The following is a 19,300-nucleotide window of genomic DNA, read 5'->3' on the forward strand; positions in this document are numbered from 1 at the left end:
TTTATTTGAAATATTGTAGAATAGTGAAAATGAGCACAAAAGACATTATATCGACTTTATTTACTTCCAGTAACTTATTTGTCACTGAAGAGCCGTCGCTATGGCTCTTTCTTCCTACCCACTTGTACCTCATCAGATAGCCGATCAAGAACATTCACTACCTTGAAACTCGATGTAGTAAGGCTCGTAAGCTGATCATAAAAAGTGTCGTGTACATAGTTTTACGGGAGTTGCAGCTAAAACACTAATGCCATTCTCTAAAATGACATGACATACCTACCTGTCATGACATAGATAGTCAAAATACCACCGTGGCCATGGTCACGAATAGACTTACAAGTGTAGTCTACTCGTGGCCACGGCCACTGTAATGTGGTCGAAACGTCGAGGTAAATATTACTCGTGTGTTTAGCGTAATAAGTCCTGTTTGTGCTATTTTGACTATGAGTGAAAATAACAAAGTTTAAAAAGTAATATAGATATTTTCTTCATTCACTTTTTTTCTTGAATTATCTTTTTCCTTTGCCGAAACTCCCACGAAACTGTACTATGAGGCAGTCTCTCTTACTGAGCCATGAACCACTCACTTGGTCCGCTATACATACACTCCTAGAGTTAATCCTGGAGTAATACGGTATCATCAAGTTTAATTTATATCCTCTAAAGCTGGCCACGGCGCATTCAGGGTCCATCTCGCGAAGCTAAACGTTTGAATTCTGGAGAGTCAGTAAAAATATTAAGGGTTTTGTCAGTTTTTAGTGGCAATGTTGGAGAACACTCAAAACACGCGTGGCAGAATAATGAAATGACAGTCAAAAAATAAGTCGCCCAATTCAAAAAATTCGAATGCGCATTTAAGCTTACTATGTATGAGGCGTGACTGTGTTTAAACACAAAGCTTATATACATAAAAAAAAACTAAATGTAATGTTATTGCAACAGCGTTGAAATTTTGAAATCTCAATTTTATTTCATTGCGTCTCTTTTCTAAATTGATGAGCAAGTGTATTGATATCACATATCTAAAACTATACGGGCACGAAATGGACGGAAAGATTTTGTTTTTGATACTAATAAATTAAATTATAAATTGTAGTTTCGTGAGTTGGACGCGCGCGCGGCCTATCCGCCTGGGGCAGCCCCCACTATCTTATATCATAGTGCAAATGTAAATTAATGTAATTACGGTTATTATTTAAGATCATTCCTGTACCTAAGATAATTATTTAGTAGATTATACTGTGATGTCGGTCTCAATGGTCAATAGGTAAACATTATAGTATCAATTATTATAGATAGATATTGTTGACATTAAGTATTGTCAGGTCTAGAATCGTTATTGTTAAGGATCTCATGTATTATTTAGGATGGTTCGGAAATCTGGAATTTAATAAATGTTGGTTTATATAACTATTTAATGAATCATGACAAACTTACTATTCCATATTATTTATTTATGTAATTTTCTCACACGTGAAATTATTGTAATATTTAGAATTATGTTGAGGCATCAATCATTCAATGTAATTAATAAATAGTTTAAACGATTCCGTTGTCACGGGGGGCATAGACCCGGAGATGGTGACACAAAATATTAGATCATTTGTACCAGTATGGCGGTTTTTCAGGGGTCTAATTACGGAATGACAAAAAAGAAAATGATGGTCATAGCGCTGGTACCGGCGGACCAATCGCGTGGGCGTCAATCGAACGTGTCGGATAAATAACGAGTGTCGAACGATTTGTTCCACAAAAATGCTCGTATTTTCCGATAGTCGATAAAAAAATAAGTAGGTGGTAGCGTAATGCCATACTTCTCCGGTGTGGCTTACAGCCCGCCATACCGACGCGAAAATATTATTAAAAAAAAAAACCATTTGTTCCATTCGGCCATTGGGAACCGTCGGAAAAGTATGGCAAGGTGATTTCCGTGAATGGCTACTCGACGATGATTAGCTACGCAAAAACTAGCCTGGTACAAATGGTTGTTTTTTTTTTTAATTAATGTATTCGCGTCGGTATGGCTGTAAGTCACACCGGAGAAGTATGGCATTACGCTACCGCCTACATATTTTTTTATCGACTAGGAAAATACAAGCATTTTTGCAGAACAAATCGTTCGATGCTCGTAATTTATCCGATACCCACGTCACGTTCACATCACGTTCGATTAACGCCCACGTGATTGGGCCGCCGGTACCAGCGCTATGACCATCATTTTCTTTTTCCGTAATTAGACCCCTGAAGAACCGCAATACTGGTACAAATGATCTAATATTTTGTCACCATCTCCGGGTCCAGCATGGACGCTCTCTGTAACAGTAATAAATCGAAATAATACAGCTATAGAACCAATTGTGAATGGTAAAAACATTCCAGAGCCATTGTTAACAATGTTTTAACTTTAGGACCAATTTTTGAACGTTCTTTTGAAAATAATATTGCATATTGATTTGTGGCGTTTTATTAACTTCTCCGATTCATTTCTTAAACTAATTATACATATGTAGGTTTTCTTAAAAAAATATTTCTCTTAATTAAAACAAATTAATTACTCACGGAGAAAACACTATAGAGCATGGGGAAAGTCACTCGACGGTTTGTACGCGAGTTTCAGTTATTTACTTTTTTACCAGAGTTACTTACTTTTATTAACTTAAGTTCTATGGCACATTCATAACTTGAAAATTAGTTAAAAAATAATGAATGACTGCTGGCTGGTCACTATAAAATTACATTAATTCAGCAACATAACTATATCAGTCTTGAGTTCATTAATTTGAACATATGTATTTGTAAATAAAAACTCACAAAACAAGTAATATAATGTCGTCCGTTCTAAGTATACAAAATAGCGTAAAATTTACCACATTATAGACTCTGCTTCGTGCTTGTACAGGTAGTCCGAAAATTTCTCCAGTTTTCTCTCTAAAGCATTTATCTCCGCTGCTAATTCTCATACCATCTCATTGGGCTTGCTGTGAAAAATCCTAGGGTTTCTTACGCGGGGACTGTAGAAGTTGTTAGGCTGAATGTACTTGGCCATAACGGGTTCTTCGTGCATAGTACTCATTTTAGTCTCGTAGATGTTTTCGTTGGTTCTGTTAGAGTTCATTATGAAGGTGTGAAGCTCTCGCCGACGCTTGCGCAGACGGATGCATGAGAATATGGTCACGAGCAGGATGCCGAGCTTCAGCAGCGCGACCACGAACAGACTCAGCATGAACACGATGAATTGTTGGTGATACCAGTCTTCTAATTTTGCCAAGCATCCCTGAAACAAGCAGTTTCAAAATATTTTTGTCCTTTACAACAAAATGTTGCCAGTGTGACATTGAGCCAATCGCAAGCAAAACTAACGTCAATCGGGGATCACAGGTGCGGTTCGTGTACGACCCCGTATGTCGACTCAAAATGAATGACAGTAATACACGACCTGATATATTGAAACCCTTCTGGCCATTATATGAGGGCTTATATTGTCAGGTCGTACATTTTTGTAGTTCATTCCAAGTCGACAATTACAGGTTGTACTTTAACCGTGCCCGGATACTAATGGCATCAGCAATATTTCGATTGTTAACCTCTTTACCGCCAGTCATCATCATCGTTACAGCCAATGGAATGCCTCACACCTGACCAACATTCAACTCGAAATTACTCCTTCTGCAATGGAATTAAAAATCAAGTTGATTTGTCGCTGGTTTTTCGTTCTTTTTAGGGCGGTGAAGATGTTAAGAAACCCTCATTGCCATGCACAATCTCTTGAATTTCTCAAACAACATTCAATCTACATTCATTCTACAAAATCATCTGGCACACTTTACCCAGTCGTAGTTAAACCCCTGACGCGGACCCTTTAGACGCGGATCCATGCCAAATTTATGGCTATCTTTTTGTTGTTTTTATTTAAATCAGCAGAATTTGAGTTCAAACAGATGAGACTAGAAGGAGCAATTTTTTTAGTTCCCGCATACTAGGGGATAAAGCGTAGTTACCGGCACGTGTCTAAACTCGGGGTTGGGCGCGAGTTCCTGGCAGCGGGTGGCGTTCCTGGGCGCGGGGTTGAGGTGCGAGGCGGGGGCGCGCTGCACGCAGCACGAGGGCGGCACGGCGGCGCCGCGCGGGCCCAGCCGCCGCAGCTGCCACACCGACATGTCGAAGTTGCGCGCGTCCGTCATGCCGCAACACTCCAGCTGGCACGACAACGGAAAGAGTCAATCACAAAATCCTACTAAGTATAATACGACATTTACACTCTCGCCTCGTGCCTGGCCTCGCGCCTCGTCTTGTGTCTCGGCCCGCGGCTCGCGTGATCGATGATAAATGAGCTTCCTGTTTATACTCTCGTGGCGAGTTCAGTTGTCTTTGAGCGTACACCCTGCGCGGCACAACGTTCAAACTAGAATGAAGCAAGAGCGCGAATGTAAACACCAAGCTCGCGTTCGTCGTGATGTCCTTTGACTCGTGCCCAAAAACCGCTTCGGACGCGAGGGGCGAGGCGAGGCGCGCGCGTCTGGTCACACTCACCTCGTACCTCACCGTCTCGCGACTCGTGTGCGAGTGTAAATCCCGCATAAGGACCGGCTCGTCACAGTCAAAGCTCGGTACCTATTAGACGTGCTTGTTCGGATATGCAACGTTTCCAGACTGGTGCGGTATTGCCGACACTACACTACACTACGACGCTAGATGCGTTTGTGCGTGTGCCTGAGTGTGTAACAACATTTACACGTTAAAGCGGCTGAACGAACTTGGTTAAAAATGGTATGCAGATAAGTAAGATGTCGGAATCCGTATCAAAATAATACATGCCGAAAGTTACCTTAATATCCAAAATTAAACGTTTCAAAATTCAATAACATCTTTACCAAAGAATCCGACATCATAACTTTAAAATAATTTTAGTTATAATCCTTTTTAGATTGTATTTAGCACATTTACAATTTAAGGAAACTGTAGGTCTTATGTTAATCATGTATTTCTGTACACATTCTTGTATACGACCGTTTGTTTCTTTTCTCAATAAATAAATAAATAAGTAGATATCATAAAATAGGCAGGAATACACTTAAACTAGTTTGCTAATGTAGTTCGGATCTCGAAACAAAAGATCGGTTTTCTCTTCTTTCTCATTTGAATCTTAGGTAAACGAAGGAAACCGATTAGTCCCGAGTGACACTAACATTCTGGTTGTAACGTACCTCAGTCTGGGCTAAGTCGAGCGCCGCAGTGAAGTGCTCGTAATCAGGCATGGCGTGTAAGTTAAGTGCACGACGAACCGCATTTTATTTGTTTTTTATGTTCATTTCAATGGCGCTCAACGTGGCATACCCTGCGTCCCGCACCGCATCGCCGTCCAGGAGTGCGAGCCGGGTTTTTGTGTACAAACCAAGATTCTACAGTACAAAGTTAAAAACCGCAGTGTGAGAACCGCCTTAGGACCGGCTCGTTACAGACAAAGCACGACATTAGACGTGAATGTTCGGACGTGCTAAGTTGCCAGACGGTGCGGTACTGCGGGCAGTCGCGTTACACACGGAGATACTCGTACCTCAGTCTGCGCCAAGTCGAGCGCCGCAGTGAAGTGTTCGTAATCAGGCATCGCGTAATACGTCTGCAGCGCGCCGACGGCGCCGCCGCGCGCGCTGTCCACGCCGGCGCAGCGCGGCCACGCCGCCGCCACCACGCCGCCCCGCGCAAGCGCATACCAGTAAACCCAGCACCATCAGAAAATACTGCGAAAGGTTAAACAAATTTCATCATCTTATGAACCGTATAGGCTAGCGTGCATTGGGTCAATGAGGGTTTTCATTGAGGCCAAATATCGACAGATGGCGTTAGTATCGTGAGATCCGTTTGACGTTTGCTTGCGATTGGCTGATTTAGTTATTTAACCAATCACGAGCAACGTCAAACGGACCTCACCACCCTCCCACCCTGAACCAGCGGTTTTAACCGGACATTTGTCCATCTCGTTGGTGGATGACCTAGGCAGTGCTTGTCGATTAACGGTCTCCATTCGAGAAATTTTCGGCCCCAACGGTGATCTGTTCTCGATGGTATATTGCCTGCCCATTGCCACTTGAATGCGCTAATTCACTTGGCTATGTTGGTGATTGTCGGTGCCGGAAGACGAAGCGTTGGCAGCCTCCCACCTGGAGGACTGACGACATCGTGAGTTGCGGGAAACGTGTAGATGCAAGTGGCGAGTTTTCGTACATGTGGCCTTTGTTCAGCAGTGGACGTCTTCCGACTGATAATGCCGGTGGCACTCGATCTTCTACGAATCTCCGTAAAATAAACTTACGCATAGTCAATATTTAATTAGAAAAACTAAAAACTTAAAAATATCATTGCCTGTGTACATACCTTTTGGCGTGCATTGGGTCGATTCCAGGGTAGGCAGGTGGTAGTTAGCGCCACAGGGTGCGCGACCAGCACCAGCGCTGCCGATACCCTGCTGCCTACTTAATGCACGCCATAGCACCTACATCGAGTGATACTTACAAACGTGAGTATGACATACGAGGGCATATAAGTGGCCCAGCAGCCAAGCGCGGCGGCGGCGCACACGGCCAAGCCGGCGGCCAGCAGCGCCAGCGCCGCGTACTGCAGCGGCGCCTCCGCCAGCGGCCCGTCCGGTGCCGCCAACAGCCGCGACAGTAGCACGCGCCGTGAGTCGCACAGTAACAAGAAACCGCATACTACCTCAGCGAAACCGCAGGCCTGGAACGTCCAATTTTAAATTATTACGAGGTACCTACTACGTACCTATCTTGATTTGGAATATTTATCATCATCATCATATCAGCCTCTCTCATCTCTCAAGGCTCTCCACTCAAGACCGTCTTGTGCTTTCCGCATCCAATGCGATCCCGCGATCTTAACCAGGTCGTTGCTCCATCTTGTTGGGAGGCCTACCGACAGCTCGTCTCCCGGTCCGCGGACGCCATTCGAGAACCTTCTGACCCCATCGGCCATCAGTCCTGCGAGCAATGTGCCCCGCCCTCTGCCAATATATAGCGAGAATATTTATGAACTGAAACAATTACTTTGCTCACCCGCGACCTTATAATAGCTACCTTTATGCAAGAAATGTGTGTTCATGCAGTTCTTCACCTCCACACTGTAAGAACGGGATCCTTTCGTCTGCCATAATTGTATAAGTCATAATGTAATGTTTGTCATAATTTTTTAAATGGTCATCCTGCAGAACTCTATAGGTTAGGTAAAGTTGTTTTATAACAATTCTGAAAATTAAATGGTTTCAGAGAAAAAAAGAGTTAAGGTCAACCGGGGCTATGTCGTCTACGGGGCAAATGCGTCCATTCCAGTGATCATAGAAAATCATCCTTTACTACTGTAAATCCATCCATCCAGTGATCATAAGAAAATCATCCATTTAGAACTACTCACGCCATTTTTTTAAATAAAAGGCTTTGGCACTAAAAGTACAAAAAAGTGACCACTAGATGTCGTGGCCGAGCTCTTTTTTAATGCGTCTATAAGAAACGAGGTCAATTAGACGTTATAGCCCGAATATTTTTGTTCAACTAATTACCCTAAACTAAGGCTAGAATTTAGTGTACAACATAATAATAAACTTTGTCATGTGTGATTTTATAAATCATTCCGACCAATCCGATCACATAATACTAGTAAAAGACCGTTTTTACCCCACCTGGGGTTAAAGCATCTAAAAATCCGCTTTTACAAAAACGTAATTTACACGTACAAGTTATTAAAAATGCCATAAAATGGCACTAAAATATAAAATAGATAAAATATGCTAGCTTGTATCTTAAGTTAGAGCTTTTAAGGATACATCATGTGTTTGTTATAATCTGATAAATATGCTGTTTAAAGTATTGTGACGCATTAGCCCCGTTGACCTTATGTCAAACTTTACATTAGGTATGACTAACAATTTCGACCAGTCGATATAGACCCCTGGTTGAGTTCGAAACGCGTCAGTGTAGTGTGGTGGTGGTGGTGATAGATGGGTTTCTTGATTTGTGTGTGTTCTTCCAGTGTGGAGGTGGAGGAATAAGGTCGCGGGTGAGCGAAGTAATTGTTTCAGTTCATGCCGCGGGCAAAACTAGTATTTATTAATATTACAAATGCATCAATCTTAAAGGTACCTAGATATCATTGCGATGGTGGCGACTAGTGGCGACCGCGACCGGGTCGCGCGACCCATGCTTAAGATCTCTACCCATAAGTCATAACACCGTATCATACCTAGGTACCGTAATAGCAACGTGTCAGGCAAAAATATTCTTTGTATGGTATAGTGAGGGTATAGTGTGTAGTAGTGTTGCCAAATATTCAGTCTGGTTTGCATCTTGGTCTTGTTCTTAAGCGTTTGCAAAGACAAGACCAAGAACAAGACCGCGTATTTTTAGCAAGACCAAGACCAAGACTGACCGTGCAAGACTTGAGCAAGAACAAGACATAGCCTGCAGACTTCTTGCGTCTTGCAGCTAGACTTAGCGCTATTTCACTGAGTAGTTAGTGTGTAACAGTTCGGTGTATAGGTAGGTACGCTTAGGAATTCTATGAGACGCAAAAAACTGTATCAAGAATATGAAAACTGGACCTATGCGCATACGACTATACCATAAACATAGCGAATAAAAAAATATCTATTAAATCAAACTGAGTGCATGCATAGTTATGTTTTAACCATCGGCACTTTGATAATGCGGCATCAAAGGTTTTGTACTTACTTCTCAAAGAAATTTGCCGCTTTCGGAAGTACATGGTTATGATACACGCGCCGGCGGCTTCTTTTTGAAATCTAAAACAATCGTTGCCGCCACGCCGAAATCATAACATTTGACACTATTTGATTCCGCATAGGCGTAGGTAACTCATGCAAATATATTTCGAATTTTAAAGGTACCTACAGGTGTTCCAAGAATAAATAAGTTTCAGAGTGCTTTAGAATGAAATGAATAATTATACTGATCACGCAAGTAGTATTATGATTAGATAAATGGTAAGGATTGATTATAAAGTATCATAACCTAATGATAAGCTGTTGATTTGTTGTTGTATTTTATTTTTTATTCAAATAAATGATAAATCGTAAACTCTTTTATAAATTTCTTATAAGTTGAGGGTTCATCTCTTTCTAAGACAGATAAGTATTTGTCTTTAAAAATACAGTCAAGTTATTTAATTATTTGTTTTTTTTACATGTTTTAAGAAATGTAAGCTTATAAATCATAAATTTTATTAGAAACAGTTACTTCATGGAAACGACATATAGTCAGTTGATTTTTCGAATTTCTTATCAAATCTTCAGTTATTTAATTATCTGCTTGACTTTACTTTCAAGTCACAATGTTCCAATTCTAATACGTTTTCTAAGATAAGTAAACTTTAATAAAATAGTAAAAAACTAATAGGTAATTGCAAGACTTGCAAGACTCTTGCTGCAAGACCAAGACCAAGACCAAGATGGGAGCGCAAGACCAAGACCAGCCAAGACCAGGTGTATTGGCGCAAGACCGCCAAGACTGGCTAAGTCGTCTTGTTCTCTGATTTGGGCAACTAGTGTGTAGAGACCTTTTAATAGTATGAACTCGGTCGCGCGGCGGACACGCATCCTTTAGTGCTTCACATTAATTCATATCATAAGCAGTGGGTCGCGCGACCGCGGTCGCTAGCATTGGAATAGCGACCGCGACTGGGTCGCGCGACCTAATGCTTAGTATGAATTTATATGGAGCACTAAACAAATGCCGCGACCGCGTTTCAAACAAGATTCAGTTACTTCTTGAGAATTTTCGGCGTTATCTGCGCCTAAAAGATACACCGTGTGCAAAACCCTTAACGGCCCGGCCACGACTGCGTAGGTACCCAGGACTGTGGGGCGAGCATTTTGGCCACGCAATGGATAAAGAAAAGGGCCATTCCTAGACAAGTGGGAAAAGAATGACCAGTAGTTGGCCAGGAGTAGGGAAGAGAAAGCTTTTACCGCGCCACCGGTCGCGTATAGCCGGGCCCTAGCAGTGACTGCGTATCAGTTTTAGCTAACGACGCAGCGGCCAAAGTAAAGTGAGCCAGTCGAGCCCTGAACCCTTAGAGAAATATCGGCATTGTCTTGTTGGCCCCTCAAGTTTTTTAGCCGACGGCTCACAAAAACCCAGCTCAAACCCTTGATTCCCGTATTTAAACGTGGAGGGTACTTGGTTTTAAGCAGTTATTAAAAAAAGGTAATATGGATTTGAGCCAACACCACTCTTTGGGAATCACAGAATTATAACAGTTAACTATCGTGATGTGGACAATGGTCCTATCATAATTAGTGGTCAAACAATAACATTCCAACCTCACAATAGTTTTCAACATAAACACACTCTATCAGCTGTAAATAATCACAAAGTCGACTCTCTCGTTCTGAAATATGGCAAAATGGTGTTCAAACTATGTGAGACCGCACATCGTAGAAAATTGTAGGTATCATTATTACCTCTCCGACGTCTGACCACCCAACTGTTAACTTTAACGACGCACGGCGCACATCACATGGCCAAATGAGTATAGTTAACAATTTTTTTTCAATACGTACTTCTGCTCAGTAGGTATTTAATTAATAATATTGAGACGTAGCTACACAAAAAATATTTTAAAAAGTGCATTCAATTTAATCAACAGGTAAATACTTACAAAGAAAACTGTGTTGAAGCATCCGAAGAGAACTTTGGCACTCGCGACTTTCTTGAACTTCATTGTAACTTTTCACTAAATAGTGAATAATGTAAGAGTATTTACATGAAGCTCATTCAAAATAAAATCAACAATGAAAAGTAGCAACAGTACGTGGAAAGAGACGCTCGCCGGTCAGCATGTGAGCAAACAATAACACAGTGAATAGATTCGCCGGTTTTAGGGAGATACGCTCTGCTGCGCAGGTGGGGTGACTAATAATTAAGGCAGTTTTGTTTAAAGTTAATGCATGAGTTCCTCTCCGATGTGTGAATATGGGAGCTCAATTTCATTCCGTTTGAAATATTACCATTTCGTAATGTAGGTTTGGTATGTAGGTACTTAGCAATGTAACGCGTAGGGTAAATAGGAAATTGCGTGCGACTTAAAGTTTAGGTAATTTAGTATCAAATTCAAATGCTAGGATTTGTTACTTACCTGAAGTGAGAAATGAAATGATTATTAAAAACAATAACTTGTCATTATCACACAGGGCTCGTCTGAAATTAGCTATTTGCGATTGTTTTTTTTTTTCTTCAAAGAATGGATGACTTAGTTTAGTTCAGATGAATTAATTGAAACATGATGTCAAAACGTAAAACCTTTTTTGTATGTTACATTATTTATATCAACATCATTATAAATTTATTAAAAATCAATATCTTTCTTTTTGAATCCTCCACACGCAACTTTAGGAGTAGCTGTGATGTCATCCTGTTCTCTTTCACTTGTTTCTTCCAACTCTGAAAAAAAAGAATGTATTAGTTAGTGGTTGCTGCAACTTCGTCTGCGACCCATGGAAAAAAATCAGGATAGACAAGAATCAGAAAGACAGGAGCCATCTATGAGTTATATCTATTATCAAATTAGATATTGCCTGTAATAATAACTGTATGTGTTGGCAAAATGTATAGTCAGTGTGTAAAACTGCTCAAATTAAGTTTCCGTAACAATATTTACTAAACATAAAAATGTAGGGAAACTACTGCATTACCCGGCGGCAGGTGCAGCTTCTCAATATTGAACTTCTTTCTCCTTAATTTAAATGCTAAGTCGAGACTCGGCGGCACGAACGGCGTGATTGAATGAACTGATGTCAGCTTGGTCAGGTGGAACAAGCCCTGGTAATCTTTGTAGACTGGATTGGTCTCCTTTGATGAACCAGCGAACGATTCTATTCTCACTGCATTGTCTATTGAGTACAGAAGTCTTTTTGTCAGGGCTTCACTCTGGAAAAACCATTATAAACATATTAGTTTGTGAAACTTGAATAATTAATGGCAAGAGGGGTATGAAAGGGAATTCATCCATTTTGTTTGCGTAAATCAGTGGATCCAAAGAGTAGTTCCATAACAGCTTCGGGAGTGGTCCACTTTATGATACTATTTCCAGAAATTCTATACAAGTAAAAAAAAATTGTATCAATGGTAATTCTGACTGCAATTTGTGTCGAACGAATTTGAACAAATTAATAAACCTTTGAATTTGACTTAACACACTACTTTGCTGATTTCAGATTTTATTCAGTATCATCTAATTAAAAGGGGAATTTAAGTTTACATACAAAGATGTTATTATACAATACAATACAATGACTCTTTATTGTACACCAAAAATAGTAAGCGATATAGAAAACAGGTACACAGAAAGAAAATTACAAAGTAAACAATAGGCGGTCTTATTGCTTAACAGCAAACTCTTCCAGGCAACCTTTTAATACTTGTTATACTATAGATTATTAGCACTGACTACAAAGTTTAAGGATTATACTATTCTAATCTTGAACCTTGTGATCTGTGTTAATAAGCATCCTTGAGGTCCTCGGCCGAAAAAAGTTTATGAACCACAGAAGAATACCCTTTCTTAAACAGCACATGTTATTTTATCAGTACTCACATCAAAGAGATGAGTAGGGATAGTGAGAAAGGCAACAGCAGTGGTTCCCCGTAGCAGTACTCGAAGGCAGTAGACAAACTTCAGGAGATCCTGTCCAAAATGATAATCATCTTCCTCCTCGCATTCTTGAGATGTCCAGATTGGGGAACCCAGGGATTGTATGTTGATTCTTAACACATTGCTTTTATCTTTATTGCTTATTTTGTATTCTTCTTTTGATAATAACCCTTTTAGATTTGAGAGTAGTTTGAAGTACATGTCATTTCTAAAACCTGTAATGGGAAATATTTGATACACTACTTATCACTACTCACTAGAATCACTCCTATCACTAGGAATTACAATCGTTAAGTACTACCTGTTGCCCGCAAATTTGCAGGATAAAAACCTATTTTAATGAACAATTGTGTGTATAATTTCCCTACAGTCATGCCAAAAATTTACAGGACATCATTCTGTTGTGTGAATTAAAGGGTTTTGATGAAAAATAGCAAAAAAAAAATGACAGCTCTTGGGGGTTAACCCATAGATTTTTAAAATAATATAAAACCTCTTAAAATACAAGTAGATATAAAATAAATAGTAAATAATTGTGCATGTTTTTATACATTTAGAATTTTACAGCAAATTGGTTGTAATTATAGTGCTGTAATTTCTTGTTGGTAAATAAATGTTAAATGTAGCATACCTTTAACATCTCCAACATGGTGACTAACATTCCAATATGTTATATTACTGTTATTAATGGTTTCAGGGTCAAGATGTCTGCTTAAATCAAAATGGTGACCAAAGTTTGTGTTACTGCCGAAGGAAGATTCAACTTGGTTGAGACCCTCATATCTCCAAGCAATCTTCATTTTATTCACATCTTGTGTTGGCATACTGACATCATCTTCTGGGGGCACTGTGCAGGGCTGAGGTAATTCTTTAACCTTTAATTAAGAAATAAATATAAATTAAATTCCATTAAACATCACTAAATGTCATGACAAACTCTCTAAAACATGAACATTACTGACTGTGGTTCATTTACTTTGTTATCCATACAATAATAATCCAATAGTATCAAACCCACTCTAAATGACCGCAACAATACATTACTATTAGCACTATTAGGAAAAATAAAAAGAACTTAAGTAGGGAATTCAAAACCAGTTTTTGATGTATGGAGAAAAACCGAAAACCGGTTACATTATGAAGTATGAATTATAGCTGTATTATAATCTTTTTGTTTTACATATTATAATCATCATCATCATCTCAGCCTATATATGTCCCACTGCTGGGCACATATTATAATAGTAAAATAATATTGAACTTCTTCTCTTCATCTAATAACACTCAATAACATCACAAATGTGCAGTCCCTGTGTGACTATGTAGAGTTTACACCAGTGAGGGGTAAACTTTCTTCATGGGGGGCCAAATATTACTGATATTTTAGAAGAGGACCAGAATTTTGCCATATTAGGTTATAGCGCTGGACAACCAAAATAATAATTATCACAGGCCATAATGTTTGTTAACAAATGCCTGAGGCGCATCCTTGGAATTTTTTGGCCTCGAACTATCTCAAACACAAGACTGTGGCAAATGAGTGATGAGAAGCCAGTGAGCCGAGAAGTTCTGACAAGCAAATGGCGATGAATTGGACACATGTTTCGAGGGTCAAATGATCACCTGCCCAAGCAGGGTCACCGTTGGTAATCTACTGGAAGAAGACGGCCAGGACGTCCTCAGACCATGTGGAGGCGATCAGTTGAGAAGGAGGCTGGCTCAATTGGTCTCGGCTGGGAAGAGCTGGAAGAAGCCGCACAAGATCGAGCCAAATGGAAAACTTCAACAAGCTTTATGTCCCTAGTGAGGGATAACAGGATCATATCACCATCATCATCATTATCATCATCATCATAATAATATTACCAGAGCACAGATTTGAAGTAGCAATTATGTAGAATAGTAATATGTAGAGATTACTATTCATTTTGAAGGAATGTCAGCGGACTGGAGTGGTTGGCGGGCCATACTTTGCCCATCATTGGTTTATACTGTAGCTTTAATTTTAATTTAATTTAATATAATATGAATTTATGGCTTACAATTTCATGCGGATCATCATCAGCTGAAGCAATGAAGAGATCATGCTTACAAACAATTCCTTCTGAAAGGAAATACTTGCTTAGAACCCTACTGTAGTTGCCAAGGACATCTTCCTCTGAAAAATTTGACATAAAGATTATTGAAGTATACAATGGGCGACTAACAAATAACAATTTTTTGAGTGCGAGAGTAAATACATACCGACAGCAAAAATTGCACTAGTCGGCAAGCCACCGCCTGAAAAGTAGGACAATATTAATATATTAAAAACTACATAAACAAACGTTTAGCGATTTATCATAATACCTATAACATGATCCAGTGAAGGAATACCAGATGATACATATGGCAGATTGTTTTTTAATTTTGATCCATTGATACTAGCACGTGAATCAACTGTTTTATAAAAACTAGACATGATGAATTTTTGAATCGCATAAATCGGAAAAAGAAGTTCTTATTAGAACGCAACAATTTATCTAATGTGTAGTGTGCAATTCATTGGACATAATAATATGATAGCTGATAGCTGACATAGCTATCACCCCTATATATACTGTAGTCTTTGGCTATCACAACAAACTGACTGAACCAGGGCTTGTTAACGTTACCAAATTCACACTATAAGTAACGTTAAATAACGGTAAAAATCATACATATACCTAGTACCGGTAAAAAATATAACGTTAAATGGTAACTTAACATATAGTAACGTTACCTGATTAACGTTATTTTTACCGGTAAATTTACTTTACATTGTAGGGCTAGTTAACGTTACCCAATTCACATTATTATAAAGATACCGAAGTAACATTTCGGTAATATTTGCTATGCTACCGAGTGTTGCCAATTTAGCGACTGTCGCTAGAACTAGCGATTTTGCTTAAGTGTTTTTTTTTTTTTTTTTTTTTTTTTTTTTTTTATGGCCCGCACGGTTTGTGCACTGTGGCCCGGGGTAAAAACGGGGAAACGGGTAAAGGTTTTAAAAATCATCGGTAGGAACGGAATTTGGAATATTGAATAAAAAATCAGGTGTTAAAGGAATAGGATATTAGAAGAGGAAAAATATATATACATATAAGTTGTATTGTCTAAATTTTAATATCATTACATAGGATAAAATCTGCTAAAAGTTGATATACATGGAGGTCAGCTGTTGAAAGTAAGCAGGATATGGATGAAGGGAAAGGAACTTGAAGAGAAATGAGACCTTTGACAAGAGCTGATCGGTCGCGCCGAAAGCAAACAAAGATGATGTGGTTTAAATCAGCTTCTTCATATCCACATTCGCATGTGGGGCTGTCAATAATATTGAGCTTAGCAAGGTGAGCTGGGGTGCAAACATGACCCAGTCGCATACGAGTCAGTATTGTTGTAACCTTTTTACCGAATCTCAGTTTCCAAAACCAGGGCTTTATGGGTATAGAAGGTTGGATGGCACGATAATGACGACCCTTAGAACCGTCTTGGGCCCAGGATTCACCCCAGGATTCCCTGAGGTAAATCCCAGGAAGAGCTATCAAGTCATGCGCGTAGTTTCTAAAAATATTCACATCTCCACTCTCCACTGCCTCATTGGCTATTCTGTCTACTCTCTCATTTCCAGATATCCCACAGTGAGCTGGAACCCACGCGAAGGACACGGAATAGTTTTTATTTAAACATGTCAGTAACAGATTTCTAACTTCAGAAATGATCGGAAATTGGTAATGTGAACCGAATGGGAACCGGGCCAGAGCTTGCAAGGAACTGAAAGAATCTGTAAAAATAACAGTTTTACTGAGTTTCATTAGGATGATGTATTCTATTGCTTTCGCTAGGCCGAGACATTCGCCTGTAAACACAGAGGATTCAGGAGGGAGTTTGGTTTTCTGAACAATATTGTAATTTGAGTGTAGCACGCCCACACCTACGCAGCCATCTTTAGAATGTTTAGACGCATCTGTAAATATCCGATGCCATCGTGGCCATTTGGTATCAGCAATGTAGTTGAATGATAACTTTTGGTTCTTCTCAGTCTTGACAAGACCCATGCTTAAATGGATATCAGGAGAAATGGTAAGGGAATAGTAACTATATTTGAACAATGGATTACAATTCGTTTGATGAGTAGGGGCCTTAAGAGAGGTGAATCTATTATAACTTTGAACTAAACATGGTGAACGTTTATTTTTCCAGAAGCTACTAGTGGGGATTACAGAAGCCAGGCAAGTTAGTTTTGGTGTTAAGATATGGTTATTAAATTGAACACAGCGAAATAGGAATTTGTCCGACAGAAATTGTCGTCTTAAGTTTAATGGGGGCTCTGCACATTCAGCTCTCATACAGTTGATTGGACTTGATTTCATGGCTCCTAGGATTATTCTCATTGCTTTTGTTTGAATACTATCCAGTTTTTTGAAAGCAGCAACATTACCTGGTTCCAATAAGAAAGTACCATAGTCCATAACACTTCTAATTATTGCATTATAGATCAGTTTTAGTGAGTATGAATGAGCTCCCCACCAGATGCCCGATAGGCATCTAAGAATATTTAAATTTCGTTCACATTTCGCTGTGACATATTCACAGTGAGGTACACCAGTAAGTTTGGAATCTAGTATTACTCCTAAGAATTTAACATCGTTTGTTGGTTGAATCAAGATACTATTGAACTTTACCTGAACTGGGGGAGGGATACGCATTCTAGTAAACAATACAACTTTACTCTTTGGAACAGACAAGTCTAAACCGTTCCTGTTTAACCATGTTTTTAAAAGAGAAAGAGTGGAAGTTAGAACTTGGCAACTGTTTTCAATTGATTTACCTGATTTGTATATAAGAAGGTCGTCTGCGTATTGGAGCACGTTAGTTGATGCCTTCAATGAAGTTTCTAGATCATAGGTATAGATGTTGTATAGCAACGGACTCAGTACTGAACCCTGTGGTAATCCTCTCCATACTGTTCGAGATAGTTTGACATCATCAATAAACAAATTTAAATATCTTTCACGTAGCATATTAATTATAAAATTTAACAAAATAGGTGGCACATTTAAATAACGCATTTTTTCCCCGAGGACCGATATAAGGACGTTGTCATAAGCTGAGCTTATATCTAAGAAAGTGGCTACTACAGATTCATTGTTCGAGAAAGCTAGTCTTATGTCTGTTGTGAATATTGCCAAGCTATCTATTGTGCTTCTACTTTTCCGAAAACCAAACTGCGAGGTTGCTAATAGGTTTTTACTCTCTAGAAACCATTCAAGACGGTTTTTCACTAAATGCTCTGTTATTTTCATTAAAACTGAAGAAAGGACTATAGGTCTGTAAGAAGAGGGATCATCTGCCGGTTTATTCTGTTTCAAAATAGGGATAACCGATTGAGTGATCCAAGACTTAGGAATGTACCCAGAAATCATAATGGTATTTATGATATCTAGGTACAGCAGCAGTACACGGTCCGAAAGGTTTTTCAAAAATGAATATGGAATACCATCTTCTCCTGGAGTAGAGTCTTTTAAATTATTAAGAACACCTTTAAGTTCAATCAGAGAAAAAGGAGAGTTTAACCCAGACGGGTCATTGGCTATGTAACCAGGAATAGATATTGGAGTGAAATCCTGTTCAGGTACAGAAGGGGGGGCAAGATTGTCCATGAACTGATCAGCTAGTGTTAACGGTAATCTGGAAGAGGGTGAATTATTATAGGCAGATCTAAATCTGCGAATATTTCGCCAGACCTCCGACGGGCTGACATCTGGGCTAATGGATGCACAAAATGATTGCCAACCGTCATATTTCTTTTTCTTAAATAATTTTTTAGCACAACGGGCAGATTCCAAATACAACTCAAAATTTTCGTCTGACATCTCATCACAGTATTTTTTTTCAGCATGTTTTCTTGCCTTGATTGCAGCTGTACATTCATGATCCCACCAGGGAGGTGAAGGAATTAGAGACCGGTTCTTAGCTTTAGTACAAAAGGTTTCATCGGCAGCTTCGATAAGAACGTTACTTAAAATTTCGGCAGAAATCTGGTTACCTACTTGTGAGTAGCAACTGGTTTTCTGTTCTACTCTTTCGTTAAATAATTCCCAATCAGCGTTCAGTAACCTGTATTTAAAACGAGGAGAGCGAATGGTTTTGGTAGGTTTATGTGAGGGAAAAGTAATTATTAGTGGGAAGTGGTCACTACCATATGAAGATGCAAGAGGATGCCAGTCCAAAGTCGATGCTAAATCAGGCGAACACAAGGATAGATCAGGGGCACTTGCACTTTCGTTTGGACCAGTCAAACGAGTTGGTGATCCAGTATTTAGAATACAGATACAATGAGAATCTATAATATTTAGCAATTGCTCTCCGTAGTAGTTAGAGGAAGTACTTCCCCAAGATTGATGTTGACAATTAAAATCCCCTAAGACTAAGAATGGTTTTGGAGGATGGAGAATAGTTGGTTAAGATGAGAAAAAATATTTACATTTGGACGAGAGAAATAAATAGACACTATACAAATATTATTTACAATAGCAGCGATGACTGAGAAGTCATCGCTGAATGAGGGAAGTGGAAATTCCCTATAGGGGAGATTATTTCTGATGAC

The 19,300-nt window shown here is 39.4% G+C and overlaps 1 protein-coding gene and 1 pseudogene across 1 annotated transcript; both read right to left on the reverse strand.

Moving 5' to 3' along the window:
* Positions 1-1,985: 1,985 nt before the first annotated feature.
* LOC141438775 (uncharacterized) lies at positions 1,986-11,195 on the reverse strand (annotated as a pseudogene).
* Positions 11,196-11,307: 112 nt separating this feature from the next.
* LOC141438655 (elongator complex protein 4-like) lies at positions 11,308-15,301 on the reverse strand. The gene is made up of 7 exons (XM_074102527.1): positions 15,022-15,301; positions 14,917-14,952; positions 14,715-14,830; positions 13,304-13,547; positions 12,616-12,887; positions 11,714-11,948; positions 11,308-11,462 (listed from the first exon to the last, which is right to left on the reverse strand). The coding sequence occupies exons 1-7, from the start codon at positions 15,131-15,133 to the stop codon at positions 11,368-11,370; spliced, it is 1,110 nt and encodes a 369-aa protein (XP_073958628.1). The 5' UTR covers positions 15,134-15,301; the 3' UTR covers positions 11,308-11,367.
* Between the last annotated feature and the right edge of the window lie 3,999 nt (positions 15,302-19,300).

Source organism: Choristoneura fumiferana, chromosome 19 (assembly GCF_025370935.1).
Source record: "Choristoneura fumiferana chromosome 19, NRCan_CFum_1, whole genome shotgun sequence".
Taxonomy (NCBI): domain Eukaryota; kingdom Metazoa; phylum Arthropoda; class Insecta; order Lepidoptera; family Tortricidae; genus Choristoneura; species Choristoneura fumiferana.

What these genes read in the sequence shown, in the direction of transcription:
- LOC141438655 (XM_074102527.1), bottom strand. Translation starts at nt 15,133, where the DNA reads ATGTCTAGTTTTTATAAAACAGTTGATTCACGTGCTAGTATCAATGGA. An exon ending in TAGTGCAATTTTTGCTGTCG is followed by an intron (nt 14,831 to 14,916) that starts GTATGTATTTAC and finishes CAAATTTTTCAG; the next exon opens with AGGAAGATGTCCTTGGCAAC. An exon ending in GAAGCTGCACCTGCCGCCGG is followed by an intron (nt 11,463 to 11,713) that starts GTAATGCAGTAG and finishes CTTTTTTTTCAG; the next exon opens with AGTTGGAAGAAACAAGTGAA.